Source organism: Trichosurus vulpecula, chromosome 1, assembly GCF_011100635.1.
Source record: "Trichosurus vulpecula isolate mTriVul1 chromosome 1, mTriVul1.pri, whole genome shotgun sequence".
In the NCBI taxonomy this organism is placed as follows: domain Eukaryota; kingdom Metazoa; phylum Chordata; class Mammalia; order Diprotodontia; family Phalangeridae; genus Trichosurus; species Trichosurus vulpecula.
Window position 1 is genome coordinate 236,743,323 of NC_050573.1, and position 13,315 is coordinate 236,756,637.

Below are 13,315 nucleotides of genomic sequence, written 5' to 3' on the forward strand. Positions count from 1 at the left end.
GATGTGTATCATTCTTCATCAATACTCTGGAACCATGGTTGATTATTTAGTTGATCACAGTCCTTAGGTCTTTCAAAATTGTACATTTTTATAATATTGATGTCATTATTTAAATAATTCTTTTGATTCTGCTCACTTTATTCTATACCACTTCACATAAATCTTTCCACATCTTTTTGAATCATCTTTTCCCTCATTTCTTATAGCACAATAGTATTTTATTACATTCATAAACTAAAGTTTTTAAAAAAGAAAATGACAGAAGTTGAAGGAGCTGTGGAAAAACAGGTACATTGATGCACTGTTGGTGAAGCTGTGCTGCAAAGCAATTTGAGACTGTACACAAAATTATAAAATAGTGAATACCCTCTGATGCAGCTATATCTCTGCCATACCTCTACTCCAAAGAGGAAAAGGTCCTATATTTACAAAAATATTTATATTTACTGTTTCTAATGGGACAGTCATAGGCATGCATAGCACAATTCATTAGAGTGTGCACCAAGAGAATTTTTAAAAGGTGAGTATTTACAGGCTATTCAATCATAAAAGATATTATTTTTAATCATGAAACTTAAAAAACCCCAAAACCTAAAAATTTTTGTTCAAAATTAACAACTAAATTTTATTTAAAATACAAACAAAAACGAGACAAAAAAATGAATTTTTTGGAGATAAGTTCTCAGTGGGCACACCTGACACGCTTGTTGACAAACCTATGGTCGCCACAATACTTCATTTCTTGTTTTTCTGTAACAGCACCTTAGTAACAATCTGTTACTGATTTGCTACTGAGTCTTTCTTTCAGGTGAGTCCACTTGGGCTTCTGATCAGCTTTGGCCACATCTGCTCTATTTCCTCCCTCCTGTTTTATAACTTCCTTGTGTCTAAGCATAGTTGAGCCCATGATGGAGATCGGAATGCTCTTTTATCCGCACATTTGTTGCAATAGAAAAGTCATTCGATAATACCAACATCTGTGGAGAAAACATCATGGCTTGAGCACTATACTAGGTGTCTTAGGGGGAATACAACAGAATTAGAAGAGATGATCCCTAATCTTAAGGACTCATAACTTATCAAGGGAGATAGAATACAGAGAAATGGCTCTTGAGTATGTTTACATAGCGCTGTCCAAATGTGAGCTCGTCTTCCTGAACTCTGAGTCTAAAAAGATTTCCATTGAATACTCTTGATCTATTGGCTTCTCTCAAGAAAAATGTTTTTTGTACCTGATCAGTGGAGATTGTTCTTCTTCCTTCCTTCTTTCCCTTACTCCCAACATTTTGGTTCATAAATGCCTGTTGGGACATCTAGAGAATATTCAACTCTTCTATTATAGATAAAAGTGCAATAAAGCACCCAGAAGTAACAACAAGTCACAGGAGAGGACTCCAGACTCTCTGGCTGGTGACTAGATTAACATAAGATTTCCTGGTGGTGATGATCATCCATATAGGGCATGAGTGCCTAAGGTCATAGGGAAACCATACTGCATTCTGGTGAGCAAGTGTTAGGGTGCATGGAAGATTGAATAGACAATAGTCAGTATTTTAGAACACCCTCTATATGGACTTACTGTTGTATTCCATTTTAGGTATTTCATGTGGATGCATTTTCTAATAATTAATAATAATAGCTAACATGTATATGGTGCTAAAAGGTCTACAAAGTGCTTCGTATACACACTATCTTTATTTTGTGCAACAAATCTAAAATGGAAGCACTATTATTACCTCCATTTTACAAATGATGAGGAAACTGAAACCCAGAGAGGTAAGAGACTTGCCCAGGATCCCATAACTAATATTTATTATTATTTATATATATAATCATAATATGTTATTTATTTATTATATCATCATTTAAATATAATTATTACATAATTTATTATTATTTATTTATAATTATTACATATATAATACTTATTATCAGACATGGGATTTGAACCAATATTTCTCTTAACTTCAGGTTCAATTGTTTTTTGTCATATACTAGACTACACTTTTTTTTCAGTGGAAAGAAAATTGCACATTTTCCAGGTTCACCAATATGTATTCCCTTTGTGGACTCATTAGGAGTAATGGGAGGTGAGAAGGTAGGGGAAAGGACAAAGAGTGCCCTAGATGAACTCTTGTATTTCACTTCTCTGCGTAGTGTTTTGATCACAGACCAAGGATAGGGAACCTGCGGCCTCAAGGCCACATGTGGCCCTCTAGGTCCTCAAGTGTAGCTCTTTGATTGAATCCAAACTTCACAGAACAAATCCCCTTAATAAAAGGATTTATTCCGTAAAACTGGGACTCAGTCAAAAAGCCACACCCAAGAACCTAGAAGGCCACATGTAACCTCGAGGTTGCAGGTTCCTCACCCCCATCATAGACACTTCTTTAAAGATCAGGACAAAGCTTGAGCATATTTGCATATCTTCCTTACAAAATATGTTGTGGTTTTTAGTCATGTCCAACTCTTCATGACTCCCTTTGGGTTTTCTTGGCAAAGGTACTGGAGTGATTTTGCCATTTCCTTCTCCAGTTCATTTTACAGATGAGGAAATTGGGGCAGAGTCAAGTAACTTGCCCAAGATCACAGAGCTAGTAAATATCTGAGGCTGGATTTGAACTCTGGTCTTCCTGACTCCAGGCCCAGCACTTTATCCACTGCACCACCTAGCTGCCAAACATTTACCTGAACTTTTAATAGGTACATAAAATAGTAACTTTAGTTTCTTTGCCATTACTAGAAGATCACAAATCAGGTACTTACATATTCACTATGCTTTGATTGTAGACTCTTGAACTAATTTAAATTGAAATTTTTCCGGAAAGGGCTATTTACATCTTAAAAACAGGGTTCTTCCATTTTCAAACTGTTTAAATGGATCTAAAGCACTTTTCGACCTAAAATTCCTGTATAAATGCTAACATAGCCAAGCTTCCTATAATATTCTCTTATTTTCTCAGCTTCTCTGTGTCTCCCCATAATACTCTCAACCCCCAAAAGGTACAAGGAAGCAGCATACTTTTTATAATCTGTGCTTGCTTAGTTCATTCATTCACACTAAGGTATAGGTGATCCATAACAATACAGAGTGTTACCCAGGGTATCAAAAGCTTAAAATGAAGGGAAGAAAGTTTAAGGTATAGAATTTTAGACCTCAGCCATCTACCAGGGGCCAGAGTTTTCAGGGTACAGGGATGTTCTGAACTCACATCTTATTTATTATTATCCATCCTTCCTATGAATCAAACTGATGTTTTACTTATAATACTCCAAACCCAAATCTTCCTGAATTTTAGTATTTGTAAAACGTGAACATAGTGGAAAAGGGAGAGAGAAGGAGAAGGTAACCCCTGAGCCTTTCAGGTACTTTTTATTACTGATAAAAGTATAAATAATGGCAATCCTTTTAATTTATACAGTGCTTTTAACATTCTTTTAGTACAACGGACTGAACTAGGACTAAAGTAAAAATCACTCATTGAATCTCCTGAAACTTAAGCCAGGAAAGAATCTTTCAATAGAGTCATTAATTGAAACTTCTTTAAGTAGGACATTCTTAGTGATTCAGTTCAATTCAACAGATAGTTACAAACTATCTGTACTTAGTACTATGTTAGATGCTAGGGGGTGGTGGGAATTGGAGAAGAAGAGTATGAGAATATTTTGTTGTTGCTCCATCATTTTTCAGTGGTATCCAACTCCTTGGGATCCCATTTGGGTTCTCTTGGCAAAGATACAGGACTGATTTGCATTTTCCTTCCCCAATTTATTTTATGAATGAGCAACTGAGGGAAACAGAGTTAAGTGACTTGCTCAGGGTCATTGCTTCTAAGTGCCTGAGGCCAGATTTGAACTCATGAACACAAGTCTTCCTGATTCCTGGTCTAGTGCTCCATGTACTAGCTTCTCAAGGGAATATAAGGAAGTATAAAGCACCGCCCTGTCCTTAAAATAATTTTCAGCCCTTCAGGAGGATATAGATATTATTATCACACATATATACACTCATAGAGACCTTCCCTAAGGTTATTTTATAATTGTTCTAGAAGACTATGTCAGCAGAGCACAAGCTTTAGTAAGTCCTACCAAACTAGAAAGCCTCCAAGGAGACCCCTAACAAGCATGGTGTGACCAGGGCTTTACTTTAATTTACTTTAAAGAGCACCAATATCCAAGGATGTCTTTTCTCTCCATGAGCGTGAGCTTCCTCTCCCAGTGGAGCACCGCCCCTCCACCTTCATCACAGTCTTCCACACTTGGATCCTGTGAGAGATGGGCCACCTACTAATGTATCCCTAACTAGACTGTCCTCTGTGCTATCTGCCTCCCCAACTGAACCTGGCCCTATGGTTGCTGTTCCCTTGTTCAGTCATGTCCATGTCTTCGTGACCCTGTGGATCATATCAGCCCAGTATTGCTCATGGGATTTTCTTGGCAAAGGTACTGGAGTGGTTTGCCTTTTCCTTTTCAATGGATTAAGGCAAACAGGAGTTAAGTGACTTGCTCAGGGTCACACAGCTAGTAAGTGTCTGAGGCCGGATTTGACTTCGGGTCTTCCTGACTCTAGGCCCAGAGCTGTTATATGCTGAGCCACCCAGCTGCCTCTAAATCTGGCCCAGATGTTAATAATAAGAGCTAACATTTATAAGTGCTTACTATGTGCCAGGCACTGTGCTAAGTAAGTGCTTTACAACTGTTACCTCATTTAAGCCTCACAACCTTGCCAGTATTATTCCCATTTAACAGTTAAGGAAACTGAGGCAAACAGAGGTTAAGTGACTTGCGTAGGGTCACACAGCTAGTGTCTGAAGCCAGATTTGACTTCAGGTCTTCCTTACTCCATGCCCAACACTCTATCCACTGAGCCACCTAGCTGCATGTAGGTATTAGGATTCTTAGCTACTGCTCTGTCTTTAAGCATGCTGTAATCCCAGCAATGGATTTCATGATTGTTATCCACAGTCTGGCATCACTAAATATGGTGGAATAGGCTCATTCTAACAAGTCTGGCCTTGAGGTACTAAATTTTTCCAGCCACAGCAACTTATAAAACCATCCATTAAAAGACAAAGGATCTTATGATCCATGCCAGTGGAGAGAGTACCCAGTAATTGTGACATTGTGAAGTAATGAAGTGACTAACAGAATCCCAGAGGCACAATAGTGATCTTTTTGGTCAAGAAGTCAAACAAAGTCAAGAATGTTGCCTGTCATGACCCTATTTGCCTCCAGTCTAGCTCTCTCTGTTTCTCTGTCTCTGTCCCTGTCTCTTTCTGTCTCTATCTTTCTCTGACATCTCAGAGGATCACAAATTTAGAGTTATCAGGAGCCTTTAGAGCTCATCAAATCCAACCCCTTCCTTTATTTTACAGGTATAAGGAAAATAGGCCTAAAGAGGGTAAGACACCCTCTTGGAGTAACACAGTTACTCTCTGAAGCAGGACTCTGACTCGGGTCTTCCTGACTCCAAATCTAGTATTCTATCCACTCCTTCCAGATCCCCATTCCAATTTTGCATGAGCAATAAATAGCACAAGGTAAAGCCGTGTGGCACAGCCAAACTGGGCCTCAAATCTCAATTGAGATCTTGCCTTTTCTGAAAGCTTTTTGTTCCTCTGAATGCAGTGCGTGGCAGATACAGAGAACTGGCAGAGAGTGAACACGGAGATCCCTGTCAAGTCTCCTCGTTTTGCCCTGTTTGATTTGGCTGAAGGGAAATCCTATCGTTTCCGAGTTCGATGCTCTAACTCGGCAGGAGTTGGTGAGCCCTCAGAGGCAACTGATGTTACTGTGGTTGGAGACAAACTTGGTAAGTACATAGCCAAGCATGCATTTTAGGACAACTTTGAAATAGCATTTGATTTTTAAAAAAATTTTAAATATTTCCAAATTACATATAAAAATTTTAACATTAATTTTTTTAAATTTTGAGTTCAGATTGTTGATTTTAAGAGTCATTTGAGATGCATCTAACTCACCAGAGGTAGTAATATTCACATATTTCTCATGAAATGGAATCCAAAATGATGTCTATAGCTACACCAGACAAGTATTTAATTATTTTGGCAGACTTAATTTCAAACAATCGATAACCTATTTTTCCTCCTTCTCAGATATTCCCAAAGCCCCTGGCCGAATCATTCCAAGCAGGAATACAGATACTTCGGTGGTTGTTGCTTGGGAGGAATCAAAAGATGCTAAAGAGTTGGTTGGCTACTACATCGAGTCAAGTGTTGTTGGATCTAATCAGTGGGAACCCTGCAACAACAACCCTGTGAAAGGCTCACGGTAATGGAAGGAACAGTGTGGGGTGCTGGCAGGTGCTGTCGATCCTGCAGTAGAGTTCTGCCACTGAGCGAGAATTGGGGAAAAAAATAAAACAGTTAAACTTATTAGGCATTTACAAAAATCCAAAGGGAAATAGAAAAGATATTAAAATATCACAAATTATTTACAAATGGACTATGGCTCCTTGAAATGTTATAAACAATGCTTTTTTGTACCCACAATGTCAAGTGCCTGACAACTCAATCAAAATTATCTTTCTGATTCTTCTCTCTGTCTCTGTCTCTTTTTCTCTGTGTCTCTCTTTCACTCTCTCTGCCTCTCTCTTTCTCTCCCTCCCTCTCTCCCTCCCTCCCTCTCTCTCTCTCTCTCTCTCTCTCTCTCTCTCTCTCTCTCTCTCTCTCTCTCTTTCTCTCTCCCCCAATCTGCCTTTTAAATGCCCTTTCTTTGTACAATAACCAATATATGTCTTTGGAATGTAAAGACTCAGGTGATGCCAAATAACATAAATTACGCAGGATTACATACACAATTTGAACAGAAGAGAAAAGTAATAATATTTTTAAGATTCTAAACATCAACATAATTAAAACCAGTGGGATAACATCTGCTGGGATGGCATAACTTAGCTTTTTGTTGGTTTCTGTGCTGTGTAAGTATTTTTTATTGTGACTTACAGAGGCAGTTGGTGTAGTGGAAAGAGAAAAGAAATTGTAGTCGGAAGAGAGCTTGTTCAAATCCTGCCTCTGATACATTCTAGCCGTGTGACCCCCTAGCAAGTCATTTAACCACTCTCGGCCTCAGTTTACCGATATGTAGAATGAGGATGATAACACCTGAGGTACCTACTCACAGAACTATTCTGAGAATCCTGAGAAAATGTTTATAATAGACTATCATCAACTATTATTGTTGAATCTATCTTACCAATGGATGATACTTTCAGTTTCCTAGAGAATTCAGGACTAAATTGAGGTAGGCTTGAGAAATGTTTTGTTCTCTCAGAGGGTTTACTTCTGCCTTGGGCCAGCTTTGAGTAATGAGGGCGCCATCGGAGATAAGTGAGTTCTTTTTTAGATCACTAGGCGCTAGAGTATAGAAATAAATTGGGTTCGAAGACAGTTGTTAACTAACACTTTTGCAGTGAATTCACTTTAACCTGGATCAAAGGCACTATTTCCTCATTATATTTTTTTTTCATTCTTTTCTCCCAAACTTTGCTGCATCTGTGTTGAAACAGCCACCCCAGGCAGTGCCTTTTTGGGTACATTCTATTCCTGGTGAGATTGGCACATTGACCTCTAAAGGGCTAGGTTATAAGTTCTTGTAATAAATATTTTACAACCCTAATATTCTTAATAATAATGGTCATTAGCAGACAGCTGTTATTTCCTCTGCTTTGACAACCCTTACTGATGGGGTGGAATGTTACAGTGATTCATAGAATAACTATTTCTAGCCTAATGGAGTGGAAATGTGATAAGTAGGAAGCTGCCCAAGGCTTTTGTAGCTCATTACCGACTCCTTTATCTAAATGTCACAGAAAGTGATAGTTACGATTCTGAAATCCATTTTTTGTCATCTTATTTTCAGTTCTTGGTAGAGCTTCCCTGGTTATTCTACCTTAGTTGAGACAATGTCAGCACAAGAGATGTCCCTTTAAAGTAGAACTTGTCATTTTGGAATTCATTTTCTAAAACCGTATTTTCAGACCTTAGTATAATTTCACATGGGATGCCTGGAGACAACTGATACTGTACCCCAGTGTTAGGAACAAGCAGCTGATATCTTCTGTTGGTTTCCCTGTTTTTGAATGAATCAGGGCAACAGCAATAATAATAACCAACATTTATATAATACATACTATGTGCCAGGCACTGTTGTGATCCTTACAACAACCCCAGGCTATCGCTAGCACCATTTTACAAATAGGGAAAGTGAGGCAAACAGAGATTAAATGATTTCCCCAGGGTCACATGGCTAGTTAAGTATCTGAGGGCAGATTTTGAGCTCAGTTCTTCATGACTCTGGGCTCAGTGCTGTATTCACTGTGCCACCTAGTGCCTTCATTTTCTTATCTCAAACCCAAACATAATCTAGTTAAAAAAAAAAAAACAACAGTTTCCCCAAGATCAGAAGCATTAAGTTGGATTAGAAACCCATCTAACTCAGCATTTTCTCCATCAGTTTTCTTAGGGGAAAAGAAAAAAACTCTTTTTTTTGCTCCTTCTTTTAGGTTTATCTGCCATGGACTTCTTAATGGTCAGAGTTATATTTTCCGAGTCAGAGCTGTGAATGCGGCTGGACTTAGTGAATATTCACAGGATTCAGAAGCAATTGAAGTGAAAGCTGCTATTGGTAGGTCTTCTCTCTGTGTTTAAGTCAGTAGGAAAAAAATGAATTTCAGTTTTTCTAACGAATAAAGTAAGGTATTTCTTCCTTTCCAGAAACAATATTTTAAACTTTGTATTTATATAGCCTAATGGTACCATCCTCAGAGGATCCTTTGCTCTAGGTGACTTCTAACACTTCCTAGTTGTCATCATGCAGAACTTCCATCTCTTATCCAGTTTCTGTGTACCTGTAGCCTTTTCATCTTGACAAGTCCAAGCTTCCCCCAGATGTTTCTCATGAATCCTTGTGTGAAACTCCATTCTAACTTCATGCTCATCCTGGGAACTGTGGAGGTCCGGTCAGACTCCATGACATGGTATATCATCCATAATACACATCATCCTGCTGCCTAAAAAAGTCACTTCATCATCACAAGATCCTGGTCTGTTTCCATCCCTGATCCTACTACTGTCATCATACATCCTGTTCCATGCTACTGATCTTGCATACATTATCTCCACTAACTAAAACTCCATGCATGTCATATAAAGCTGCTGGCTCATTCTTGTTTCATCTCCACCTGTATTTCTAGTCTAAGGCAACTAAAATACCTGTTTACTGACACTCATTAGTATGCTTTCTTCATTCTAATACTATCTGAATGTACCTCCAATCTTATATATATTTTTACAAAGGTGAAAACAAAATAAAATGGATATTGTGGTGCTATACCAAAATATTTATACTTATTGGTTATTAATATATTAGCTAGTATATTAATAATAATGGCTACATTTCTATAGCATTTGAAGGTTTGCAAAATATTTTACATGTCTCATTTGACCATCACAGGGCTACACAGCTAGTAAGTGTCTCAGGCAGGATTTAAACATAGGTCTTTTTGACTCTAACTCCTGTGCTCTATCCACTACACCACCTAGCTAAGCATTAGATATTTGGAAGATTATTTAATTACCATCGACAGCATGGCATAATTTTTAAAGATCTGGCCACTTGCTGTGTGACCCTGGGCAATTCATTGAATATCTCAGTGCTATAGACAAATATCAAAGACCTGAAGCTGCAGAGTGTCAGCCATATTGGTAGAGAGAATTTCTCTTCTGGGAGTTCCCTATATCAGTGAAATTACAGGTTCAGTCCCTATCCCCTATTTAATATCAATTACCTTCAGTGAACTCCCAAGACTATGTTCTTAAGGACACATTAAGGATGGGAGGTACATCCAAGTGCTCTTCCTTGTTGATATGTGTGAATTCTAACATCCACAAAACAGTACTGTTTGTGTTCTGTCTATTATGCTCTTGATGTTCATTTCTTCATCCTGTTGAATAATGGAGAAAATTAAATGTTTCCTTGTGTGTAATGTATGAGACATGTTTTGCATATTTTAAAAAGCACTTTGGTTTTTGGAAAATCAAAATTGTTCATGTTCTGTCTGTGGTTCCCTCTGTATTTCTTCATTTGCTTGGTTAATAGAGATGTTAGAATATTCTTTGGTGTAAATTGTGTGAGACATATGGCATTCATATCTCTTGCCAACCCAAATGTATTCTGATTTCTGTAATAACAAGATTACTCCTGTTCTGTCTCTTGCTGTTGTCGATGTTCTTCTTTTTTGGTCTGTTAAATAATGACAGATCCATACCCTTTTCTGGTTCAAAGTGTTTTCTGTTGTTTTCTGGCACTTGTAGGGGGAGGAGTGTCTCAAGGTGTGTGGCCTGAACTGAATGATAAAGCTGGTGGACTAACCGACTACAAGGGAGGCATGCATGAAGCCTCCCGGCCAACCTTTAAGAAAGCTGCTTTGCTTGATAGCGGTGATAAATTTAACCAATACACAGCACCCAGTACCTCTGATAGACTGGACAAAACAGAAGCCAGTAAAGTAAGTGAAAGAGTTCAGGATAAGCAGGCACCTGCTCCAGCATCGAAGAAGGGAACTGCTAAGGGGAAACCAGAAGTAAAAGAAGTAAGTGAAACAGTTCAGGAGGATCATACACCATCAGCAGAACCTGAGGACCAGGGGAAAAGTAAGTCTGATCCTGAAGCCCCTGCAACTTTGGAAAAAGGGAAAAAGAAGCAGGCCGTAGGTGAGAGTCCATAAAGTCAAGCCATTCCACCAGTTTCCATCCATCAGTGGTCTCCATCAATGTATTCATCTCACTGTTCAAGACATAACCATTTGTCATTTTCATCAATGTTTAATTTCTTCTCCCAGGTTGATGGTTATCCATCTTTTGGTCTCCATATAGAGCCCTTTTATGCATGGGCTATAAAAGCCATTTCATATATTTCCTTCACTTGTACATGATGCGTTACCTTTATTAACGGTAGAACATTTAATATCATTGGGTAATGAGGTCAACAAATTCTTACTCCAATATTTGGTGGTTTTGAAACATGTTTGGTAACTTTATTTGTATTAGGAGTCACTCATTCAATAAGCATTTATTAAATATCTACTATCCAATCACTGCACTAGGCATCAGAGTACAAAGAGATAAAATCAAAAAGTCACTGCCCTCAAGAATTTTACATTCTATAGGATCATAATGGAAATGATTTCACTGTCATTCGTGGCCCACGAAGGGTTCTTATATAACATTTCTATTAATTGTATAAGAGAAAGTGTTCACAAAGGAATAACTACATGAGATTAAGTTTTGCTGTCATCCCAGGTATTATCTTTTGATGATTGATGCACAGATTTTCACCTTATACTTCAGCTAAAAGTCAGTTGTGTTGTTATATCATGTCAAAAACATGATATGATGTTTTCCAGTATTAAACTTGGAAGAGCAAGCTGCAAATTTGGAAAACTACTGAGAAAGAAGTGCTAAATAAGACTATTTTCCCATTTAATTTCTTTATTTTCCCATTATACGATAGTCTGCCTTTCAGTAATTGAAATCCCAGTGCTATAATAGTTGGTTATTATCCTACTGGTTTGTTTATAGCACTTGGGAGGAATTGGAAATTTCAATAGTACGTGGTGTTTAGCTAGGCAAGAGTTACCCAGACTGCAGAAAGCTTTATCCAATGGACCTACTCCTCCACCTTCTCTACTGTAGTACTTTGGTGGATTTGTGTAAGTCACAAGCCTTCCACACTATCTCATCTTGCGCAGTTCTTGTTCATGTCTTTCCATAAGTCCACCGTAGAGGATCCATCCACTTCCACTCAATGGAAGCTTCCCTCTTGTTCTTTGAATATTTGAAGAGGTACCAATGTATTATTCAGATTTGGTTCAGTTGCTTCAGTAGGGTTACTGTACAGAGATCATATGTTAAGAGTATCAATAGTTAGATGAATCTTTATAGATGGTAGATGAACTATGTGGTGCTAAAGACCTTCTGTCCCATTTTCTACTACACTACCACTATCACTGCAGAAGTGGAAGGGGACATATCATGGAGGAAAGAGGACCATTCAGTGCTTTTGTTAATTTCATGGGTTATGGTAGCCAGAAAAAAATTCAACATCCCTACCTTACTGGTGATGTTACTTTGTACACTGTGATGGGCTGGTCTTTGCACTATAGACACACTACAGATGCTACTTGTATACTGAATCTAGATGTAGACTGTAGAATCTGAAAGAACTATGGCTTTGCTGCTACAGCCATCTAGAATTCAGAATAAGGCTTTGTTGGGGGCGCTTTCTGTAATCCTCTTAAATATGAAGAAAATTATCCTTCACATCTACATGATTTTTCCTCAAGTACCATCATCTAAAATTACATTTTCAGTGACTGGCTGATAAGTTAATGAGGAAGGGTGCTCTAAATCAGGGAAGACTTAAAATACCCTCTGAATTTTATTCAGGCTTGATATTAAGCATGTTCAGCGGCTGAATAGTATCATAGGAACCATTTGAAAATGATCCCGACACTATGATAGACTACAGTCACTATATTTATACAGCATTTTAAGGTTTACAAATGCACTTCATAATTATTAACTCATTTTGATTCTCACACAAGCCTGGGAGGTAGGTGCTATTATTATCCCCATTTTACAGTTGAGGAAACTGAGGCATACAGAGGTTAAGTGACTTGTCCGGGGTCACACAGATAGTAAGTATACAAGGTCTTCCTGACTACAGATTCAGCCCTCTATCCACTGTACCACCTAGCTGCCTTTATAAGAAACATTATATACCAGGGACAAATGATAGTGATTATATTTGTTTAAAAAATGTTGCTTCCCATGAAGATGGGGAAACATTATTGATTAGTGTTTAACTAAGCTCCAGTATTAGCTGTCCTCTACTTACAGACCGATCACCATGGCTGTGATGTCTACCTTTCACAAAGGTAAGTAAGATGGGGCGGTGAAATAATATGCATTTGGAAATACATGAACTCCAAAACACGCAACTAGAGGTGAAAGGTGGTGTTTATCTCCAGTTCTTGTTTGATTGCTAACAAAGATGAAAATAGACAAAAAAATGATGAGACTGGGGGTGGAGAATTGAGCAAAAAAACAGTGATTTTCTCTTTTGAAAACTAATCACAATAAAATTTTCTATTATGTCAGCTTGATTTCTGGAACTAAACCAAACACAAATGATTTTTTTTTTTACGTATCACATTTTACAAGTCATATTACCAGTCTGATTGTCTTTATGAACAGCACCAATTAAATAAACACAATATCCATAGATTAATAAA

At 37.9% G+C, this 13,315-nt stretch overlaps 1 protein-coding gene across 2 annotated transcripts in view; it reads left to right on the top strand.

Annotated features, from left to right (window-relative positions):
* The window catches only part of MYOM1 (myomesin 1), a 174,916-nt gene that overhangs the window by 94,239 nt on the left and 67,362 nt on the right, over positions 1-13,315 (top strand). For both annotated transcript variants that reach the window (XM_036760648.1, XM_036760654.1), the window contains 3 exons: positions 5,629-5,812; positions 6,117-6,291; positions 8,525-8,646. In XM_036760648.1, coding sequence (XP_036616543.1) covers positions 5,629-5,812; positions 6,117-6,291; positions 8,525-8,646 — 481 coding nt within the window. The remainder of the gene's footprint in view (positions 1-5,628; positions 5,813-6,116; positions 6,292-8,524; positions 8,647-13,315) is intronic.